Raw genomic sequence first — 25228 nt, 5'->3', positions numbered from 1 at the left:
TATATTTCATATGTCAAGTACAAGGGGCAGGGCAGGAAGGCAGTGTGGGAGACATATTAATACGCCTGTAACACTGCCTTCCTGTATGAAATAAACATCTGTTTTACAGCTGTATTATGCCTGTAAGAACCTGACTGTTAGTATTTACTGACTGTGCTAAAGGTTTAAAGGGATAATTAAATTCAATCCATTCATCTGTTCAAAAGCTATCGAACAAGCAACCAAATTTCAAAAGAGGCCATAACTCCCACAAAAACTGGTAGATTGTAACTTGGCCTGTATTATATAATCATATACCAGTGCATAAAAAATGAATTAAAATTATTCATCCTTTCAAAAGTTACGGAATGGACATTAACATTTTGCTAAAGTCAGAAAAGGGCCATAATTCTGCCAAAAGTTGGTGGATTGTTATTCAAATTGTACTTTACCTGTATTTTATGACCAAAAATTAACTCAATCTACCCATGATGCATGGATGTACAGAAGACATAGATATTCCAGTATACGCCCTCTTAAACTTTGTTTATGGGAGTATAACTAGTATTATAGAAGTCATAGGTGGAAACATTTTTAAAAAGTCTGAAACATAGAGAACAGGTGCACAAAGGTTAACCATGGACTAAAATTCGAAAGCTAACTTGGTAAAGGTTTCTTAAATTTTTTAAAATCTTTTCCATGATTTAACCAGAGAGTTAGGATGATGAGGATATATTTACCTGATCCAGTGAGACCTGGCTGCACCATCAGACTGCCAGAATGTATGTGGTAAACCATTGCTCAACCTGATAATATACAAGCATAGGTATAATATTTCCTATATATACACACCCTTATGATAATATATTATTAAATATTTATTTTCAATCTCCATGTTATTATAACAGCACACTCGACTATTTGAAGCCCTTCCACCAGATAATACTTTACACATAAAGGTTTTGCAAAATTTGCAAAAGATGAAAAAGGGTCATAATTTTGCAAAAAAAATAATAAGACAGAGTTATTAAACTTGCCATGTCAGCTCATTCTATGATGCAAAAGATGTGTGGAGAATCAGGAAACATTTGGTCAAGTTATTTTTAAGAAACATGTTTTCAAGCAGAACATTAACCTGAAATTCTAAGTTAAAAAAGACAAAATAAAATCTAAATTTATGTAGCTTGTCCTGAGAGGACATCTCATGATGACGAAGACATGTGTGAAGTTTGAAACAGTTGACCTGGTAGCTTCTAAGAAAACCTGCTTACATGCAAAACTTTGATGTGAACTTTTGTGATGTGGACATGGATTACCATGAAAGGGTGACTACCAAAGCTCTACTATTTAAAAAACTTCAAACAATCAAGCTAGAAACAAACCTGTGTGCATCTGAATTATTTGAAGAGACTTCAAGAGAACTATAGCAAGGGTTTAACAACTTCACCTCTTCTCCATCTGACAATGAGGTCTCTGCTAGTTCACCTCGAGCTGAATAATAGAAAATATCAAGACATAACAGAATGCTTTTGGTTTTTATTTGTTTTGGGTTTTGAGTCATACCAACAAAATATATGTCATAGTTTGACTTTTCAAGGTTTTCATGTGGGAGGAAGAACCCAGGTGTCCTTCTGAGCATTGCTCCAGGAGGAGCAGGCACACGGGTAGAACCAGTAACCTTCAGTAAGTCAGCTTCATGGTTTCTTCACATGGAGAATTCTACATCTATAGTTTCAAACTCACATTGTTACAGGAAAGTGATCTGAACTCAGCGAAAAAGAACTCTGTAATCGAGTCCCTCATAACAGAAAGCATCCTACAAGTTCAGTTATAACTCCGTGCTGTTAATTTGTTATTTAATATCAACATTCATCAAAATTTCAGAAAAGCTCTTACAAACAGTGTGTTTGAACCTGTTTCTTATAACCAATGTCTAGCTGATTTTCTGGACTGGAACTAGATGTTTTAGCTCTAAAAAACTCTTTAATCAAACAAGAGCATTTTGCTATACAGAAGTTTCTTTCAGGCATACTGTTCTCATGAACTATCACATCAAAGCACACTGTACCCACCATTTACTATCCTAGAGTGGGCTGTTGTTTTAAAATGAAATAAGCTTATGAAATGACTATTTTGTAGACTTATCTTTTCTACATAATCAAACAATAAAATAGAGTTTAAAAATCTATCCAAATAAAATTTCAGTACACCTTATATTAAAATAACTTTTACATGGATGTAAGACACCAGTTTGCTTTCACTTCATTATCAGATACTGATAAATACTACAACATTATTTGAGCCATGCCATGAGAAAACCAACATAGTGGGTTTGCGACCAGCATGGATCCAGACCAGCCTGCGCATGCGCGCAGTCTGGTCAGGATCCATGCTGTTCACTTTTAAAGTCTATTGGAATTGGAGAAACTGTTAGCGAACAGCATGGATCCTGACCATACTGCGCAGATGTGCAGGCTGGTCTGGATCCATGCTGGTCGCAAACCCACTATGTTGGTTTTCTCATGGCACGGCTCATTTAAAGATGAATGAAAAGAAGTAAAGTTTCTTTCGACAGTTAAACTTACCAACATCTTTGAGTTGATTGAATGTATTTTTGAGTACTGACAACCTCATACTGGATGTGTTGTTGAAACCATTCAGGTGTGGAAACGGTAGACTGTGACTGGGTGCACGATTTCTCAACAAGTACTGAAATATGTTTAACATGTTAGCTCATTTTTGTACAACACACATACTGACCTTTCCCAGCAAGTGGACATTTAATGTGACTCAATAAGCTTTCCACAGAACAACTGCCCTATAAGAGTTAACAAAACCTCATCATTAAATAGGTGTATATCACAGTATAGCTCGCAACATGAAGAACACTCAGACAGTACAAACTGTTCAATGCTTGCATGTTTAAATCTTAAAGGTTGCAATCAGTATGATATTCACCTTAAGTATTCTCTCAGCATGCTGACTGACAGCATTCTTGTCTTCTGAGTACACATCAACAAAACCTGCAAATCAAATATTCACACAAAAGTCAGAAAAGTTCTTGTCAGAAATTCCAGTCTGGACTTATAAAAGAATAAATTTTCTATGATTTTTACAGGATAATGTCTTCAGTTTAAAAAATAAAGCTGTATAACTTTTATTGAAAACTCCAAGAAGAAAACGAAAAAATGAGTATAAATTAATTATATTTGGGATACATGAAACTTGTTACAGACACTCAGATGTAACTCACCAGGTGTCAGTGAGCATGCCTGTAACATACGTATACTCTTTCCAAGTTCACCGATCATGTTTGGACCATTGGAATATTTGATGGCTGCGAGTATAGTGCTGACCTCTACCACACCACTACCATCAGTGTCAAACTGCTGGAATGCCTGAAATGTAGATAAGCATGTGTGAATCTTGATAACATTCAACAAATATCATTTTAGCAAAATATTCTGCACTCTTATTGCTGAAAATTCAACTGAGTTGTGTTTGGAGATTATGACCCTGCTATATTTGTTATGACACCAATTGTAACTATTTTCAGTAAGTTTAGGGTCATAAATGCACTATGTACCTACTCAGTTTGTGGAAGAATACACCTTCAATGGCAATATCTCTGAAAAAATCGCTTGGATTGAAGCACTGACTGTCTATAATCTAGATGTTTGGCTTCCTTACATGAAACAAGGACTTCAAACAATTTTAGCAGGAACCAAGTGAACCAAAATCGAAAGCTAAACCACTTCTTGAATGGACAGAAGACTTTCTATCTGTAAAAGGAATCTCTGGAAAGCCACCAGGTAAAAAAAGAACGTCTAACTTGACACAACAAGAGATCACAGAGTGATCTTGGCGCCCACCAATGTGCCATTTTTGAGTGTTCCAAATTTCAAGACTTATTGACTGGCTCAAGGTCAAATTTCATTTCCGTACACAACACTGTGCATGTGGTCCATGCATGTGGTCCAAATTTGAAAGCTGTAGCTTGAGAAATGTGAAAGTATGTCACTAGATCAATTTCAAAGACAAAGTTCTTTGTACACAAAACTATGCATGTGGTCCAAATTTGAAGCCTGTACCTTCAAAAACGTGAAAGTAGGTCACTAGGTCAATGTCAAGGTCAATGTTTGTTTTGTTACACAATCCTATGCATGTGGTCCAAATTTGAAGCCTGTAGCTTCAAAAAATGTGAAAGTAGGTCACTAGGTCAATCTTAAGGTCAAAGTTCATTTCGGTACACGAAACTATGCAAGTGGTCCAACTTTGAAGCCTGTAGCTTGAGAAATGTGAAAGTAGGTCACTAGGTCAAAATCAAGGTCAAATTTCATTTCGGAACACGAAACTATGCAAGTGGTCCAAATTTGAAGCCTGTACCTTCAAAAATGTGAAAGTAGGTCACTAGGTCAATGTCAAAGTTTTTTTCAGTGCACAAAACTATGCATGTGGTCCAAATTTGAAAGCTGTAGCTACAGAAATGTGAAAGTAGGTCACTAGGTCAAAATCAAGGTCAACTCATGTCAAGGTGCATCTTGCCACTCAAAACCATACATATGGTCCAAATTTGAATGTTGTAGGTTATTGACAAGAAGATTTTAAAAGCTTTTACCCTATATAAGTCTATATGAACAATGTGACCCCCAGGGCGGGGCCATATTTGACCCTAGGGGGATAATTTGAACAAACTTGGTAGAAAACCACTAGATGATGCTACATTACAAATATCAAAGCCCTAGGCTTTGTGGTTTGGACAAGAAGATTTTCAAAGTTTTCCCCTATATAAGTCTATGTAAACCATGTGACCCCCGTGGCGGGGCCATATTTGACCCTAGGGGGATAATTTGAACAATCTTAGAAGAAGACCACTAGATGATGTCACATACAAAATATCAAAGCCCTAGGCCCTGTGGTTTTGGACAAGAGGTTTTTCAATGTTTTTCCCTATACAAGTCTATATAAACCATGTGACCCCCAGGGCGGGGCCATACTTGACCCCAGGGAAATAATCTGAACAATCGTGGTAGAGGACCACTAGATGATGCTTCATACCAAATATCAAAGCCCTAGGCACTGTTGTTTTGAACAAGAAGATTTTTAAAGTTTTTCCCTATATAAATCTATGTAAATTATAAAAATAAACAAAGGGCCATAACTCACTCAAAAATTGTTGAACCAGTCTGATTCTCAGGGGGACACAACTAGGGTACCAATACATCATTCTGACAAAGTTTGGTCAAAATCCTCCTGGTAGTTTCTGAGGAGATGCGATAACGAGAAATTGTTAACGGACGGAAGGACGGACGGAAGGACGACGGACCACGGACGCAGAGTGATTTGAATAGCCCACCATCTGATGATGGTGGGCTAAAAAACACAGAGAACTTATACCACAGAAACTATGATGGAACTACACTCTAAAACAAAATAATATGCATGACTTTATGCAAATTCAAAACACTAAGTAAAAATGTAAAGCTTACTCTAATAGCATCCTCCCTAGATACACCAGGTTTATTCATGAGCATGTCACAGAACTGGGCCAGTGTAACTGTCTCCTCACTCTTCGCCTCTCGATCATCCAGCCAGCGGATAATCTGGTACCGATGCTGCTGTATAACATTCTCGGGAATGTCCTCCCTGTATCAGCACATCAAATTCATGTTTTTCATGATAGTTTTTATATAAAATACAAATGTTATAATATGTCTATGTCATTGTCATCATTAAAGAGCTATGATTAGTATGTCAAATTAATTAAGTTCATATAAGTATCGGAAGCATCATAAAACAAGAGGGTCATGATAACCCTGGATCGCTCACCTGAGTAATATGAGCTACATATTTCAAATGTCAAACTAATGATAAAATATTAAGAAAGTCAGTAGGTCACATTCATGGTCAATGAAATTCAGTTTTACAATTGGTGTGCAAAACTGTGTATATCATCAAAATTTCAAGGCTGTATCTTAAAAAAACACACAAGAAATTAGGTCAGTAGGTCAAGGTCACAGTCAAGTGACATCATATTACTTGAGGTCATCAGGTAATTATAATTAAACAATCTTGGAAATAGGATCAAATGATTTTTTAATTATTTTTTCCTACATAACTCACATAATAACTAAGTGGCCCCAGGATGGGGCCTCTTTTAACTCCAGGGGCATAATCTGAACAATTTTGGTAGAGGACTACTAGACAATGCATCATACCAAATATCAAAAGTCTTGGTCATATGGTTTCAGACAAGAAAATTTTTAAAGTTTTTTCCTATATAAGTCAATATAAAACTTGGGACCCCCAGGGCAGGGCCTCTTTTCATCCAAGGGGTACAATTTGAATAATTTTGGTTGAGGACCATAAGACAATGCTACAAACCAAATATTAAAGGTCTAAGTGTTGTGGTTTCAGACAAAATAATTTTTAAACTTTTTTTCCTATATAAGTCTTGTAAAACTTGGGACCCCCGGGGAGGGGCCATATTTGAGCCTAGGGGGATAATTTGAACAATCTTTGTAGAGGACTACTAGATGATGCTACATACCAAATATCAAAGCCCTAGGTCGTGTGGTTTTCAAGATTTTCAAAGTTTTCTATACATAAGTCTATATAAACCACGTGACCCCCGGGGTGGGGCCATATTTGACCCTAGGTGGATAATTTGAACAATTTTAGTAGAGGACCACTAGATGATGCTACACACCAGATATTAAAGCACTAGGCCCTGAGGGGTTTTTCACAAGACGATTTTTAAAGTTTTTCCTTTCGGTTGCCATGGCAACCAGAGTTCTGCATGGAATTCAATTCTTTGAAAAAATTTTGAAAGGGGGCCACCCAAGGATCATTCCTGTGAAGTTTGGTGTAATTCTGCCCAGTGGTTTTCAAGAAGAAGATTTTTTTAGAAAATGTTGACAGACACACGACTGACGACGGACATTGAGCGGTCACAAAAGCTCACCGTGAGCCTTTGGCTCAGGTGAGCTAATAATAAACAAATGCAGAATAAAAGATAGGGCTTTTGCTAACTGTAAATCAATTTCAGCTGGCCATAATTTGTGTGAAAATTGAAAGCCATAGCAATACATTAAATGGTTTACTGAAAAAACAGTCGCAAGTAGTGTGATTCTAAAATATCTAATAAAGTAAACTGAACACAACTTATCCAATGAAAATGGGGAATAACTTCCTTGAATCATAATGCAGAGATTATAAAAACAGACAAAGTATAACTATTACATCTATTTTAAGTTTCAAAACCATTATAATAATTTAGTTACAAAACTTTCAACACAAGAAATTCTAGCTGTTAAGCAGACATGAAAAATAATGAGTGAATTATCTCCCTTTAGAGGTTGATTTCAGTCTAACTAAGGACCACAATAAAAGGGGAAATAAGCTTGTGATTGGACGATATCACCAGAAATAAGTCAAGGACTATATCAGACTTACTTTATCTTGGCAGCTATAGTTCGAAGCTCTGCATGTTTGAATAAAGAATCTAAATCTGTAAGTGCCTGGCTTTCTTTTTCTGAAAACACAAACACAAAATAGACTCATACTGCTACTTCATTACTTTTTCATACATAATTAATTAAGGCTGTAACTAAAAACAGAGCTGGTGCGCCTGTGATATATTACAGACTTGGTATATACCGGATTAACTAAATTTGAATGAAAAATATCTTAAATAAAATGTATATATTTTGTAACCATGGTGATATTAACCCTAACCTTTAGTCAGTATATTATGCATATTATACACTAAATGCATGCGGACATGCAAAAAATTGCATAATTTTGCTGTGCGCTCCTATTGTTAATCATTCCGGGCATGCGCAGAACGGCTGCACCTGCTCTGTAACGAGAAACATCGATTAATTAATAAAGACACTGAATATTATCTTTTAGGAAAGTCAACGTAAAATTACTTCCTTATTATAACAGATACTTAACACAAAACCTTTTAACAACACTGTTAATTACATACACAGAATTGCCCATTTAATACGTGTATATTATTTGTAGGTTTACAAAAGACAGAGTTCCAGATATTATTTTTACTCTGGAGGTAATTACTTCCAATTTTATAGGGATGCAGGGATATAAATTAGCAGGGGCCCAGTAGCCCATGGCCACTAGATTTTGGGCTGGGCCCTTCAATTGTTAGAGAAAATGCCCATATACTTAATGTTAAAAGTTTATTTTTGACAGTCTGGGCCCCTAAATAAAAATACCTAGTTTATATCCCTGGGGATGGGGTTGAATTTGAAAATATTAAAAAAAATTCAGGGGCAAACAGGGAGAGATTTTGTTGAAACAGACTTTTCAGTTGTAATTGGCGCCCAATATGGGGCTTAGCATGCTTGCTTGGTCAGTCTTACGACACATACAATGCTATGAACTTTTGAACCTCCGGAACTCGAGGACGAGTTTCCAGTTTGTGGGGGTGTATGTCATGGTTCAGACTTGCTCACATTAATGGAGAATATGTGGCAGCCGGTTAACTCAGTCATTTGAGCACTTGGGTTCGAGCCCTAGACTGACTGCACATTTTTGTTACCCTGTGACATATGTTTCTCTCAGATCTAGTTCAAACTATAACTTGTTTTATATAAAGAAAATTTAGCAGCCAAATTTACCATTCAAATCTTCTGTTTCAGAACCGCTTTCATCCATCTGAAAAAGAAAAATTTTGCAAACATATATTCTATAGGATGTCATGCTTTTGACATACTTATACTTGTTATAGGAAGGGACATGCTTCTCAAATTAAAAAGTTCTGAACTTCTAGCACTGTTTTGTACTTAAGAGAGTTAAGTTTTGTGGTTAACTTACTGTTTCATTGTGTGACACCTTTGTTTTTGTTTTTTACATGAAAACCATTAACTTGCTGTAGAACAGTCAGTTCTAAAAATAGGAAGTGAAAGTAAAAGTTGACTATATAAATCATTTACATATACATACATACAACTAGCCTCATACATCTTCTTTTTAACTTTTATTAAAGGTCAACTACAAAAGAAATACAGTTTGCAATTATGTGTATTAATATCTAATCAAAGATGAATTAAAACTGGATTATCCGGACTGGCCTTATCCGAATATACATAATTAATCCATGTCACAAATGTGTAATTTTCTTCCGACATACGTTTCTGAACTCTCTCTCGTCATCAGAATCACCGTTACTGATGTTGTTTCCCATCATTCATTGTTAAAGTTACTGCAAAATGCATTTATTAACAAGAAAAATGCGATTCTTCCAGGAGGATCTTTGGCTGGATTTAACTGAAGAGCTTTGCAAGGCGCATAACTCACGATGGAACGAGAGGATGAACTCCCATTCGTTTCTCACAGATCGGTGCTGGTGTGTGGATCAGCTTGTGTCGCGTCTTCTCAATATCTTGCTTCAAATATTGGAATAGGTAAATACATTTTTGCAAGCACCAGTTCCTTTGAGAATTATTTATTTCATAGAAAATCTTAGTTGTATTTGTGAATGTTTCGCCCTCAAGTATGTTCGTACCTTAATGTGATGGGTAGTGATTTTTTTAAAAAAACATATTCTTCTTATATATAGATTTGGGTTAAATCTACAACTAAATGATATTAACTTTATAAATGTAGAGTCTAAGGTGATAACCCAGCACTCAAGCATACATGGGACCCAGATGGGTTTGGCAAACCATTTTGGCATGGGTCCCATATGGTATATACTATATTGGACCAATGCTGGTCCCTTATGGGTCCCAGATCTTATAACCCATGTGGGACCATTCTGGGTCCCATGTCGTATATAGTATGTGCCATTTAGGGGCGTTCTGGAATTGTGTGGGTCTTATTGATTTATTGTTATTGTCAACTATCCGAAACATGGTAATTGCCAATGTATTTGTTTCTGGATCACTATAGACAGTTTTTTCTCTTGATCTATTGCATTTCCAGGTCACTTCATCACAGATTCTTTGTAAAGGCATTCTGTAAATTAGAAAAAATAATGTCAGTCTGAGCACATGTCCATAAAAATCACGACTATTTGCAAAATATCATAGCATATTTGTAAGCATTTTACATGATTTTAAGAATATAACTGACAAATAAAAGATTACAAAGAAAACCCAGCGCGCATCTGAAAGATAGATTTGTACAGAAAAAGAAAAAAAGTGTATTAACATATATCATGAAAGTATAAAGAAATGCTTTTTAGACTTTGGACATACATGGTACATTCGTCCAGAGCAAGCCCAGATATAGTCCATAAGGGTCCCATATAGGCTTGCCCACATGGGTCATGAAAACATATGAAAAACAATCGTTCAGCGTATTTATTAAAGTTATTTTGTACATTTTAAACAAAAACACTTCATTTATTTAGCTATTTATAATCATTAAAACTCTTACCTGTTTAAGAACTGCGAAAAATTCTTGCTGAAATGATAAATCTATCAACAACCCAACCATGTGGCCATTATGGACATTATCCTTTTCAAATTGCGACCGATTTGAATAATCTCGTGAGATTTGATTTTTTTTTTTAAAGTTCCTTTTTTCTGGTTAAATTCAATGTATGCAATAACAAGTTAAGATATGATTGTCATATGATTGTCAAATCGTTACACATTTCTTTTCACTTTTACAAAATAAATGAATAAAAAGCAAAAAATAATATGAATGTGTATACAATGTACACTGTCTGAAGTCATGAAAGGAAATATGGGACCCATATGAGACCCTTCTGGGAAAAATATTTTTTGAGACAGAGAAATGTATTAGAATACAAAGAAAACATAGAAAAAAGGATTTTTATACTAGTGACAACACTTATAGTTTTAAAATCAAGACGTTGATGTATCACTTCATTTAGACATTGTACATGGGTCCCATTTGGGTCCAATGTGGGCAAATATTTACAATATGGAACCCAGATGGGACCATTCTGGGCAACGTGTTTCTTTTGAGACCAAAAAAAACCGTAGTAACATTCAAAGAAAACATAAAAAACGAATTTCTATGCTAGTGACACCACTTTTAAACTTATAATAAATGTATTGGTATATCACATCGCTGAGTGATTGTATATGGGTCCCATATGGGTCCAATATGGGCAAATACTTACAATATGGGACCAAGATGGGACCCTTCTTGGAAACGTGTTTCTTCTGAGACCAAAAAAATGTACAAATATTTGAAGAAAACTTAAAAAATGGAATTCTATACTGGTGACACCACTTATAAACTTAAAATGAATACATTTGTAATTCACATCGCTGAGACATTGTATATGGGTCCCATATGGGTCCAGTGTGGGCAAATACTTACAATATGTGTCCCATGTGGGACACGTATGGTACATTTGCCCAGATATAGCCCATATGGGCCCCATATTAGGCTTGTGTGCTTAGAAAAGATTTATAATATTTTGTCCTCTTTTATATATAGATTTATGAGTAGTCATAGTCATAATAAGTATATTTATTTTTATATGATTATGTGATATTATTTTATAATGTACTATTGTCTAGAAGGATAAATAAATAAATAAATATTGTAAGCCAAATGAGTTTTAAGTTATATGTGGTGTATCTCTTGTTTGTTGGTCATACTTGCTGCAATGAAGCAGTATTTTTATTATTATGATACCCATTCCTCATTGCCATTATATAAATTCCATTGATTTAGAACAGACACAACATATATTTGTCAGTTATTTGTAAACTCAAGATACCATGTACATTTTTTTTCACAGAAATACTGAAGAAGGGAGGGAATGCGGCAGATGCTGCGGTAGCTGTTGCTGCAGCATTAAATGTCACAGAGCCAACCAGCACCGGTATAGGAGGGGACGCTTTCTGCCTCTACTATGATAACAACACAAAGAAGGTTCATGCACTGAATGGCAGGTCAGTTTTTGTCACCTGTAGGGCTATTCATTTGTTGAAGTCCCTGGTGAGAATTAAATATTTTTCTGCGTTTTAATCTATCTGCCTCTGCAGACTGTCAGATGCTGTCATGAGTGTTGAAGGCTTGACTAAGTGTATGGCAGATATGTTAGTATTTAAAGTGAAGTAATGAAAAGAACATGGGAATGAAAATTGTCAGGTACAGCGAGACTTTAAGGAAGGTATACCAGTCCATTGTTAAAAGTCAGAAGTAAAAACATCCAACACCAGATTTATTGAATCTTTACCACAGCTTATTTGAACTAGTCAAGGTCAAGTAGGGTTGCAATGTTACTAGAAAAATGGTTCCAAAGATAACATAGTACAAACAAGTGGATGAAGTATTGCCATGCTGAAGGCACCTAATTTTCTCTACTGCAGTATAACATATAATGAACTGATATCTGTCAATGATCTGTATAATACAAGTCCACAAAAAACTCTTTACCAGGTAGAGATAGATCAAAATACACCTAAAAATTGGATGTACCATGCATGTTGTACCACAGAAAAATGGTCTCGATTTTTCCCTACGGCAAGTAATAAAAAAGTTACAATATAATCTATTTATAGTAACAACAAATGGACGTAATTCTAAAAAATGTGTGCCTCATGGTGGTGAACATTTGTGCCAAGTTACATCAGAATTCCTCCATGCATGAAGAAGAAATGCTCCAGACAAAGACTTGAATTTGACCTTTGACCTCTAAGTATGACCTTGACCTTAGACCTAGGGACCTGGTTCTGGCACATGACAATTCGTCTCATGGTGATGAACATTTATGCCAAGTTACATTAAAATCCCTCCATACATAAAGAAGAAATGCTCAAGACAAAGTCATTCTTGAATTTGACCTTTGACCTCTAAGTATGACCTGGACCTTAGACCTAGGGCCGGGGCTTTGCGCACATGTTGTCTCATCCAGGGGAATGTTTGTGCCAACTGATATTTAAATCCTGTTTTGCATGACAAAGTTATAGACTGGACAGGAAAAAAATCCTATTGACCTTTGATCTCAAAGTGTGACCTTGACCTTTAAGGTAGGGTTCTGGGTGTTGTGCATGACACGTCGTCCCATCATGGGGAACATTTATGCCAAGTAATATTGTAATCCCTTGATGGATGACAGAGTTCCGGACTGGACAGGAAAAAACCCTATTGACCTTTGGCCTCCAATTGTGACCTTGACCTTTGAGCTAGGGGTCCGGGTTTTGCGCCTGACATGCTGTCTCATCATGGGGAACGTTTGTGCCAAGTAATATCAAAATCCCTTCATGGATGGCAGAGTTATGGACCAGACAGGAAAAAAGCCCTATTGACCTTTGTCCCCCCAATGGTGACCTTGACTTTTGAGCAAGGGCTCCGGGATTTGCGCATGACATGTCGTCTCATCATGGGGAACATCTGTGCCAAGTAATATTGAAATCCTTTCATGAATGACAGAGTTATGGACCAGACAGGAAACAGACCCTGTTCATGTCATGTTAACATTTGACTGCTAAGTGTGACCTTGACATTTGAGCTAGGGGTCTGAAAGTTGTGCCTGACACATCGTCTTATTATCAGGTACTATTGTGCCAGTTGATATTAAAATCCCTTCATGGATGGGAGAGTTATGGACCAGACAGGAAAAAAAGCCCTGTTGACATTTGACCTCCAGTTGTGACCTTGACCTTTGAGCTAGGGGTGCGGGTTTTGCGCATGACATGTTGTCCCATCATGGTGAACATTTGTGCCAAGTAATATTAAAATCCCTTCATGGATGACAGAGTTATGGACCGGACACGAAACAGACTCTGTTCATGCCATGTTAACATTTGACTGCTAAGTGTGACCTTGATCTTTGAGCTAGGGGTCTGAAAGTTGTGCATGACACATCGTCTTATTATGAGGTACAATTGTGCCAAGTGATATTAAAATCCCTTCATGGATGGGAGAGTTATGGACCGGACAGGAAAAAAGTCCTGTTGACCTTTGACCTCCAATTGTGACCTTGACCTTTAAAGCTAGGTGTCCGGGTCTTGCGCATGACACATCGTCTCATCATGGAGAACATATGTGCCAAGTAATATTAAAATCCCTTCATGGATAAAAGAGACACGAAATTGCGGATGGACGGATTAACGGAATGACAGAATGATGGAAAAGTGCATTCCTATAGTCCCCGAAACTGGTTTTCAGCCAGTAGGGGACTAATAAGGTGGAGGATATACAAAATGTACATAGAAAACAGAAGAGCAAGGACTTCAAATATATTTCAATTTAGAATATCATTTTTTGTTTTCTGATCTGTCATTTTCCTCATGAAATATTTCATAGATTTGCAGACAAGTTAATTTGCAAAACAGCTAGTTTTAAAACTATTCTGTATCGTTACAGTGGAAGATCACCGGGGAAACTGACACTTGAGTTGTTAAACAGTCAAGGTTACTCCAAGAAGCACATGTTCCCTTCCAACCATGGTCATACTGTTACTGTACCTGGAGCTGCTGCAGCTTGGTGTGATTCTGTGGACAAGTTTGGCAGTGGCAAGGTATCTGTGGACTGTACAGCAGAAAATATCTCTAATACCAAGTTTGAGTTATTGCAGAATTAAATTAACTGTATTTGAATGCTGCTCTCTGGATAGCATAGTTAAATTCTTCTTTTTATCTTGAGTAGTTCAGTTTGAAGGCTTTGTCAAGGGGTTGTCAGAAGATTGTTAAGGATTTCATTGTCAGAAAGTTGTCACAGGATTGTCAGAAGATTGTTAGGGAATTTATTGTCAGAAAGTTGTCAGGGGATTGTCAGACAATTGTCAGGGGATTGACAGAAGATATTCAAAAGATTTTCTAGAGAAAAGATAAAGTCAGCCTATATTTTGTGCTATTTTAGGGTTCTAGTAGAGTTCCACTTAATAGTATAAAATAATACTTAATGATATGTAACATTTATCTGACAGATGCTGTTTATTGTTTCAGTTGTCCATGGCAGAGATACTGGAACCAGCCATAAAGCTTGCTGAGCATGGTTTCCCTGTTCAGAAAATAACTGCTCATGCTTGGAAACAAGGTACCTAAGTAATCCACACTGAAGTTTAACTATAAATATCCATATGTCTAGAAGGGTGAAGATACAATTAGGAAGTGAACTTAGCATGATGGCCTTAACCACTTGGCCTAAGAAGGCTCTGTGAGCTCACAATATTTTCTCTTCCAGGTAGCTGGCTACTGCAGGAACCGGACAATACATATGGTCAGGATCTGCTCATTGAAGGCCGGGCACCAGGACATGGGGAGATTATGAAGAATCCTAAGCTTGCCAATACTTTTAAGGTATATTTTATTTTTTTTACATTCTAATACAACAAGCTAATAACCTACATACTTGTAGAGCTTATCTCGGTTTATTCTGCAATAAACCAACCTTGAACTATGCTTCTTGCGCACCGTGTTTTGGCTAAATGCTGTGGCGTAGCACGCAGTTGTATTTTACGTTTGATGAAAATACTCCTGTGATTCTCATCTAACATTATTAGAGGTAAATCGTGTTAGAATCGAAATAATAAGTATCTAAATAAGGTTTATCATAGAATAACCATCGTTTGTCGTTCTTATGCGTAGAAGTATATATTCATAAGCATAAGAACTCCACACTCAGGTTATTCTGTGATAAACCTAATTTTGATATTATTTATTAATAAACTGGATCTGCATGTCTGAATTGATTGTAAGAACCTTAAATGCCACTGGGTGCCTGTAATACCATTTTTGTTTAACTTGATTATTTATTATTTATATCAAAGACTTAAAGAGATCCATTTAGGATCTTTTATATTTTCTAATATATTTTCTTTTCAATAAGTAGTCTTTGCTGAATATTTAGAGAAAAAGATAATTGCTTCAAATGTTAAGTTTCTTATTTATACTAAATAAGCACAGTGTTCCAAATTTCAAGTGAGGCAATTTAATTATCTAACAAATTAAAAGATAAAGTGATGAATAACTGTTGACCATCTGCATAAACATTTTCAAAATTATCACTACAGGTAAGCCTGTTTATCAATACAACCAATGAGTAATGAGAAAATTGGACTTTGTAAATAGGTGGTCCCTCATGATAGGTATAAATGTGCTGATTGTAGGTAAATGGGAAGATTAAAGAATAGAAAAGGTTATATAGTTGTTCTTGTTATTTGGATTAGGTCTAAGTGTTTGATGCCAGTTTGACTTTAGCACTATAACTGAAGATTCAGAGTGAGCTATTGCCATCCATTATGTATCATACATATTTTACATAAACATCTTCTTTGTTACTATTGGTCAGAAATACACAAAACTCTGTAGCATTCTGGCAAGGTCCTTTCTCAAGTGCCTTCAGATAGTGGTCCTTGGCCCCTTTTAAGGGCTGCAAGAGCTAGAAATATAATAGAAAAACTTAAATGACATCTTCTTATAAACCATTTGATGGATTTTCATTAAACTTAGTTTGAAGCATTGTTAGTAGATAAGGTGTCGGCCACTCAATCCAGGGGTCGTGGGTTCGAGCACCACTGGGGTCGTGACCATGACTTCTCTTATGACACTAGTACCGGTTTTTTCCGGGAAGCGGACTCAAGGGTGGTTCCAATATGCTTGAAGCTTTCATCACAATCGAGCTAAAACAAATTAGTATAAACTAAGCATTGTTATAAGTAGGGATGGGAACGAATACTGAAATCAATATTCGAATATTCGATTGACCATATTCGAATATATTCGAATATTCGGTTTGTTAAATGGAAGTTTTAAATACTTATTAAGTGATTGGCATATACACAATACATGCCGTTTTTCAAAACGTAAGTTATCATAAGAAATATGGACTGTTGGTTAAATGAAATGGGCTTTATTTTTTCAATCAAGATGCGAGAAAACAAATCAATAAATATTAAACATTGATAATTTTATTTACATGCATAATCATCGTATCAACTTTTATCCAATTATAGCTTATACAGGTAGAAAACGTATCTCTATTATAAACATACGATGGTAACTACGTATAGATGTACATATATACAGTTTTGTCAATTTATCAAAGCATCAAAATCAATAAATAAACACTGATGATGTTTAACATTGATACATAAATCATCGTTGCAACTTTTATTCTATTGTATCTTATGCAGGTACTAAAAAATATCACAGTCACGATGGTAACTAGTAACTACGTAATATGATCCACATGTATAAAGTTTTGTTAATCTATCAAAGCATCAAATGAACATCAGTCTCTAACATATTAATCAGCTTCAGTAATGTTCACCTCATTTTTGTTCAAAAAGATTATGCTGTCCACTATCTCGCTAGATAGTCTCATTCTGCATAATTAGCATGCTTATATTGCTTAAAGTCAATGATAACTATTTTGAAAAAACTATACACTAATTTACGAATATTCGAATCCGATTTTCATATTCGAATATTCGGCCGATTTTCGAATATTCGAATATTCGAATATTCGTTCCCATCCCTAGTTATAAGGTCTTCTTCCAAATTTATTAGATGGGCTTACTCGACCACTTTTAAAGGCCGCTAGAGCTGAAAATAGAAATATCTTTGAACAACTTCATCAGACTTGATCATTGTGATTTATTCAAATGGGACCACCTAGCCCCTTTTAGGGGCAGATATAGCTTTTAAATGGGGACACTTTGTCCCTTTCATATGCTACCATAGCTAAAAATAGAAAAATAAGTTTAAAGCAATTTCTTGTTATGAACTGCTGAATGGATCTTCATCAATCTTGGTCTGTAGCATCATTATAACAAACCCTCACCCAAATTTATTCAAATGGGGTCTCTCAGCACCTTTTAGGGGCTGCTCAAGCTAAAAAAAGAAATACCTTTAGAAGCCTTCTTCTCAAGAATCGCTAGATGGATCATTACACTTGGTCTGTAGTGCCATTTTAATGTTTTCTCCCAAAGTTGATCAGATGGAGGCACTTAGCCTCTAGAGGTAAAAATAGAAATACCTTTTAAAAGAATTTCTTTGAAATGCTTGATGGATCTTCATCAGAATTAGTCAGTAGCATTCACATAATGTCCAACTGTTAAACTTGAAATGGGGGAACTTTGCAGTCTTAAGGGACCACTAGAGTTAAAAGTAGAAATAGCTTTAAGAGACATTATCCTTTGAACTGCTTTGCTGATGTTCATGAAACTTGCTATGTAGCATCCTTGTAAGGTTCTACCTCATATTTGTTCTGTTATTCTATTATGCTTTTTATTCTAAACACACTTCATTGCCTTAGTAGTATAAGGTCGTAAATGCTTTATAATTTCTATAGACTTATACTTCTGAGCAGTCAAATTGTTACCATTTGTGATTCGTTCTGTCATATATACACAAGTTCAAATAGTAAAGTTTATTTGAGAGATTTAGGGCCACTATGGCCGACTTGCTAAATTTTATTCTCCAGTCTACTAAAGCAAATTTGAACACATTGATCTGTGTGTTTGCATTTCTATCTCAGGAATTAGCGGAGAATGGGAAGAAAGGTTTTTATGAAGGAAGAATTGCTCAAGCTATATGTGATGCTGTGACAAAGTTTGGAGGAGTTATGTCCCTTGAAGATTTGAAAGCACATGTGACCACATTTGAAGAACCAATCAGAACTAACTATAAAGGTCACACAGTATGGGAGATTCCACCTAATGGACAGGGGATTACAGCTTTAATGGCTCTAAATATTTTGGAGGAGTTCAACTTGAAAGGTAACATACTGTGGAACCTTTCTTTGGCCTCTAAATTGGTAAAAAAAAGTAGTTACTATTTTTTCTAACAATGTTGATACTAGTATGTTGTGGTAGAATAGAAATAAAAAGTTCCCAAGTGTGATTTATCATAGAATAACCCAAGTTTTTTCGTTCTTATGCGAAACAATATATTACAAGGGCCTACGGACTTCGTGATATATTTTTACGCATAAGAACTCAAAACACAGGTTATTCTATGATAAACCATGCTTGGGGACTTATTTTTTCTTAAATAAAAGCATTATGTATTCAGACAATAAAATGAGTTTTCTTTTTTTTTTTCAGACATGGGGCATAACTCTGGTCAGTATTTACACATTTTGATAGAAGCATTGCGTTTGAGTTTTGCTGATACATTCAAGCATTGTGCTGACCCATCTAAAGTTCATGTTCCAATAGACAAGATGTTGTGCAAAAAATATGCATCAGAGAGACGACAGCATATTAGCAGTGATAGGTATGGCTCTTTTGCTATCAGAAATCAGTGTATGAAAACAATGGACTTTTATTAGACTTTGACTGATTGTTCCAGAAAGTCTTGTTACCATATGGTAGACTTCGTCGTTTGTAATTATTCACTGTAAGTCTGTAGCAAATTGTGATCATGGACATAAGCTTTATTTGATACTTAATACAAAGGTTCTTTATTTTAGCTTGATTAAGGAAAAGCTTGAAGCTTATTGAGTGCATTTATTCCTTAGTCATCAAATTTTTAATGACAAAATGACTACTTAGCATAGTGCGATAGTATTATTTGTAATATATATTATTTTGAATTACAGAGCAATACCCGAGGTTTGTTCTGGGGAGAGTCTCAGTGGCAGTGACACAGTCTACTTTAGTGTTACTGATTGCCATGGTAACGCCTGCTCCTTCATCAACAGTAACTATATGGGGTTTGGGACTGGAATTGTGCCTGAGAACTGTGGGTTCACTCTACAGAATAGGGGATACAACTTTACACTAGAACCAGATCATCCCAATGTTATAGCACCAAACAAAAGGCCATACCATACCATTATACCTGCAATGGTCACGTCTGCTGAAACTGGTAACTACATTTTGTAAACTACTAGACTTTAAAAGCAGATTTATTTTTATTATGATATGAGCCGTGCCATGAGAAAACCAACATAGTGCCTTTGTGACCAGCATAGATCCAGACCAGACTGCGCATCTGCGCAGTCTGGTCAGGATCCATGCTGTTCGCTAACAGTTTCTCTAATTACAATAGGCTTTGAAAGCGAACAGCATGGATCCTGACCAGACTGCGCAGATGCGCAGGCTGGTCTGGATCCATGCTGGTCGCAAACCCACTATGGGTATGTTCATCATTTGAAACTTTCTTGTAAAGATGTATGAACATTGTAGAACAAAATATTCATTTCATTATAGTTTATTGTGGTTATGCTTGGCAGCTTTCAACTGGAATCTGGTGGACCTTATGTTAATTAGAATTTGCTTATCAAAGTTTTTTATATCTTTTTATTGAAAGTGCGGGGCGTATTATGTGAACACCCATGGCGGGCGGGCTGCGTCCAAAACATTTTCATCCAATCTTCACAAAACTTGCTGACAATGTTTGTGCGCATAATATCTCTGCCAAGTTCGATAACCACCAAAATCGCTCCAGGCACTCTTGGATTATGGCCCTTGAATTTACGTAACTGATTATTTAGATGGACGTATTTTGTGACAATCTGGCACTCTTGTTTAACAGTGTGATGATTAACGTAACACGTATATTTCTTTGGCCTGTGAACTGTTTTCTTTTGAAGGTGAATTACTAGCTAGTTATGGTGTTATGGGAGGTTTCATGCAGCCACAAGGTCATGTACAGGTCCTGCTGAACATGATCGAGTTTGGAATGGATCCACAGCAGGCTCTAGATATGCCCAGATTCTGTATAGGTCATGGTCATACGTAAGTATCGTTTGGGTTGTTAGTATGCTCATCTGCTATTTTGCTTATGTTTATAGTATTGCTGGGGGAGAGGGGGATATATATCTGTCATTGTCATCAAAAATGGGAAATATCGGTACATATCCTGAAATACACGCTTAATGAGAATTTTGATCTTTTATGATCACGTGGTACTTAATTAATTGTGGCGGATGGCCTTTGTCTTCAGATGAATATAAAAGATCTTAGCTACCTGTCAGTGTAAGACAGGCTGTTTTCTTACATAAGTGTCAACGCAGAATGAAAAACAAAAATACCAAGGTTCAATATCCTTACTGTTGCAAGAGTTAGGAAAACAAGTGTCATTCACAGGCAGATATGTAAGATCATTTTTTTTGATCATTTAGGTATTTCCCATAATTATACATAAACTTTATGACACACCATAATATGGCTAGTACTATAATAGTGATGTTGCTTAAGTCGGGGCCTTTTTTTCTGTTTTTAGTGACCATGCTTATTAATAAATACATGGTTTTTATAGTTTTTCCATAGGGAAAATCAGGAATATCTATCCCTGGCACTTACTCAGACAATGGTATACTTTACCTCTAGGTAGGCAAGAATAAAGTGTTGCTGCAGCACTACTACTGGGGAAAGTTTCAGGATTTTTAAAGGGTTTTTGCACCTATCATAGTCAAGGATGGCAAATCAATACATTAATACAGTCAAATTTCTTATTGGTAGTTCAAGCTGTCAAACAAAATACATTATATAGGGAATTTGCTGGGACCTGATGATGAGTTTGAGCGAAGTGTGGTGTTTGAATTATCAGTGTTCAAACAAAGTTTGACTGTATTCATTTCTTTTTTTTCCCCAAGTTGCAAAGTTTGAGAATGAAAGTGACAATAAGCGCCATTGCAATAAACATGTTTTCAACCCAACTTGTGTGGACTGTCTTATGACCATAAATAAACTGGTATAACATTTATATTTCAGGGTGAAAACGGGAAGTCTTGAACATGTTGCACTGGAATATGGTATTCCAGACACTGTGGTGAAACAGCTAAAGGATATGGGCCATGATGTCACGCCTCATATAAAAGGTTTTGGGAGGTCCCTTTTTGGAAGGGGTCAGATCATTGCACAAGGAAATTGGCCATTCAAACCAGAGAACAACTGTTACTGGGCAGGTTCTGATCCAAGAGCTGATGGGGCTGCTTTTGGTTACTGAGTTTTGTTTGACTTTCAGCTACAAACTTCTGTTGTTATTTAATAATATGTTATTAAGAATTCCTAGTCAGTTTACAGTTCTCATGTACACGGGTATCTTTATGTAGAACTACTTTTGTATACAGATTTTCATTATTTAATTGATCACAAAGAAAATCAAGAAATCTACGTGTTGTATAAAATGTGTCCATGTTTTATAAGGCTTGAATTGTATGATAAGTATATTTAAGAAATAATAAGTTCCCAAACGTGGTTTATCGTAGAATAACCCGAGTTTTGAGTTTTTATGCATATGAATATATCACGAAGGCCTCAGGCCTGAGTGATATATTGTTTCGCATAAGAACGAAATATTCGGGTTATTCTACAATAAATCACACTTGGGAACTTATTATTTCGATTCTAACACAACATACTAGTATCAACAGTGTTAGAAAAAATGGTAACTACTTTTTTACGACCGTGCTATGCACCTGAATCAGATGACATCATTGCACGCGAGTGGTTTATTGCAGAATGACCCGAGATAGATTTTGCTCTACATATATGTAGGTTATTTGCTGGTGGTGTTAGAATCCTTACTGAACATGGACCTGTTCAAAAATAAAAAAAATAATGAAAAATGCTTAAATCTGCATATGAATCAGATATAACTAAGGAGTGATTTTAACACTATTGCATTTTGAACTTACATTTCAGGTCAGATTTACCAATGTAATTTTTGTTAAAACAATTGCCTTTATTTTAAGTTGTAAGCTGTAAAGACAGAAACAGTTCATGAATTGAAAGTTTTAACCTGTTGTAAACGAAAAAAACAAAAAAAATTTTAATCTGTTTGGATGAGGAATATTTCAGTCGGGTATAGTGGTAAAGGTATAGGTAAGCTTTATTTAACGTCGCATATAATCCAACATATAACACGAGCTACAAAGCTCTTGTACGACAAACTAGGTATCCAGTAACAGATACTTACCTGTGCTTATTTTACCTCCTGGTACTACCCTTTCAATGCTGAGTGCCAAGCAAGGGAGCTACCAGTACCATTTTTCACGTCTTTGGTATGACACGGCCGGGGATCGAACCCCAGACCTTCCGCACTCAAAGCGGACACTCTACCACTAGGCTATTGAGGCGGTTATAGAGTGCATGTCAATATTTCAAAGAACATCTGGACGCTTTCTACCTGACATCAATTGATATTGTAAATGAAATATGTTTAAACATGTTATAATCTGATATTTTAATGGAAGTAGATTAAACCTTACATATTCCAGATTGTTGACAATCTTTAGTTGGTATTTGGCCTGATGGTTTTACATGTACTTTGTATTGTCTATTTAGAGATTGAATGCTATTTTTTGTACCTTTATACAAGTACGAACCACATTGGGACTTCTTGCAATTCTACGAATCGCAATATGTATAGCGAATGTAAATATAAATTAATATACATTTTACTTCTAATCATACACAAGTTTTATTCTGATGCCAAATTTTTTTGTTACGATCTTTTTGTTTGGTTTATCTAAATTTGCTCAGTAATTACATTTGAGCCATGCAGTGAGAAAACCAACATAGTTCATTTGCGACCAGCATGGATCCTGACCAGCCTGCGCAGTCTGGTCAGGATCCATGCTTTTCGCTAACTTTTTCTCTAATTGCAATAAGCTTTGTAAGAGAACAGCATGGATCCTGACTAGTCTTGATCCATGCTGGTCGCAAATGCACTATGTTGGTTTACTCATGGTGCAGCTCACATTATGTATTATAATTTTATCCATTGTCTTCTTACATTGGTTGTACACACTAACCAGACTTTTTCAAAATTATAATTTTATCAGATGCTTAGATGTGTTTTAGAAAAACTCGCGATTATGTGTGATACATGGTATTCTACAAAGTTGAACATTATTGATATATCAAGGTTAGTTACTTGCTCTTTTTATGTGACACATGGATTTCTACAAATTTTAACAGAATTGTTATGTAACGTTTAGTTACTTGCTATTTTTTCATGTGATGTATGGCATTTTACAAATTTTGAACTAAATTGGTTTGTCTAGGACAGGTGCTTGCTCTTTTCAAATTGTATACGACTTTATACGACACAAATTTAGGCATTATTGACATGTCAAGGTCAATTACTTGCTGTTTAGAAAGCAGATGTTTACACAAATTTTATACATGTATAAAAATCCCCTTAATTTTAAATTATGGCTCATCATTTCATGGGAGACATATTGTATTTGTCATTGCAGTCTCCTCTGTCTGTCCATCCTTATTTAATTTGTTTATTGAAAAATTGGCTTGATTTCAATGATGATTGGAATAAATCCTAGTTGTGCATCAGCTTGACACATCATGGTAAGATTATTTTTATTGCAGAATTATTGCCCCTTGAATGTAATCTGTAATAAAATTTGTCTGGACTTCTATACTGTTGGTGGGATTTGATTAAAAATTCATAGGAATGATGTGTTAATGATAGCACACTATTTTTGTTGTTGATAGAATATGTTTGTTAATGATATATTTGTGTTAATGATAGCACAATATTTTTGTTGTTGATAGCACAATATTCTGTAGCAAGATGGTATTTTTGTTAATGATAGCACAATATTCTGTAGCAAGATATGATATTTTTGTTAATGATAGCACAATACTCTGCAGCAAGATATGATATTTGATGTATAGAGAAAAGAGGATTTAATGATAGAGCCATAGAAAACTATGTTATATTATCAGAAGTGAGCTTTATTTTTGACCTCAAAATGTTCAATGTTAGATATCTTATGGATGATATAATTTTTTGTGATATGTTATTTACAATAACCAATAAAGTATGATCTAATTTACTTTCTTATTCTTACCTGCTGAGAGGGACAAATGAGGAGGACAAATCTCTATTACCACATTATCACTGTCACTTTAGCATATTACCAGAGCAAAGTGTGACTTGTTAAACAGGTTATTTCAAGTTATTTTTTCATCAGTTTTAGAGAAATTTCTCACCACTTATACTTTCTATCCAGTAATCACACTTTAGTAAGTGAGTTTAAAGACTGCATGCATATCCACTTTTAGAATCCAAATTGGCAAGTTCTGGATCAGGGGTTGGGCTTCTATACCCCAGCCCGGCTGTGCCTTTCTTGCTTCCACTGTGCCGTCAGGAGTGCAGTATGTTATAAAGCATTCATCAGCTGTTTCGGAAGTTCTTGCTAATTAGATGTATTGTATGGGCCAGTGTTCAAAAACTGGTGTTTTCTTAATGACCTTTTAAGATATATTTGGTCCGTCTTGCTGACCATGGATTAAGTCAGAACGAATGGTTGGGCCATTGTTAAAACACATTTATTTACAATTTCATCTACTGAAGACCTCGGATTTATG

The 25228-nt window shown here is 35.7% G+C and overlaps 2 protein-coding genes across 2 annotated transcripts in view; one reads left to right on the top strand and one right to left on the bottom strand.

Annotated features, from left to right (window-relative positions):
* LOC123562125 (zinc finger ZZ-type and EF-hand domain-containing protein 1-like) overlaps positions 1-9289 on the bottom strand; it is a 93767-nt gene extending 84478 nt beyond the window's left edge. The window contains 9 exon segments of the mRNA XM_053535432.1: positions 720-785; positions 1362-1470; positions 2565-2688; positions 2938-3002; positions 3233-3377; positions 5469-5625; positions 7435-7513; positions 8625-8661; positions 9137-9289. Coding sequence (XP_053391407.1) covers positions 720-785; positions 1362-1470; positions 2565-2688; positions 2938-3002; positions 3233-3377; positions 5469-5625; positions 7435-7513; positions 8625-8661; positions 9137-9193 — 839 coding nt within the window. The 5' untranslated portion in view covers positions 9194-9289.
* On the top strand, positions 9274-24690 carry LOC123563748 (glutathione hydrolase-like YwrD proenzyme). Its single transcript, XM_045356740.2, has 10 exons — positions 9274-9410; positions 11732-11885; positions 14305-14458; positions 14886-14976; positions 15124-15239; positions 18421-18661; positions 18989-19160; positions 19486-19754; positions 20482-20626; positions 21605-24690. The coding sequence occupies exons 1-10, from the start codon at positions 9305-9307 to the stop codon at positions 21837-21839; spliced, it is 1683 nt and encodes a 560-aa protein (XP_045212675.2). The 5' UTR covers positions 9274-9304; the 3' UTR covers positions 21840-24690.
* The last annotated feature ends 538 nt before the right edge of the window (positions 24691-25228 follow it).

Source organism: Mercenaria mercenaria, chromosome 2 (genome assembly GCF_021730395.1).
Source record: "Mercenaria mercenaria strain notata chromosome 2, MADL_Memer_1, whole genome shotgun sequence".
Lineage (NCBI taxonomy): Eukaryota > Metazoa > Mollusca > Bivalvia > Venerida > Veneridae > Mercenaria > Mercenaria mercenaria.
This window is presented reverse-complemented; position numbering and strand designations above follow the sequence as displayed.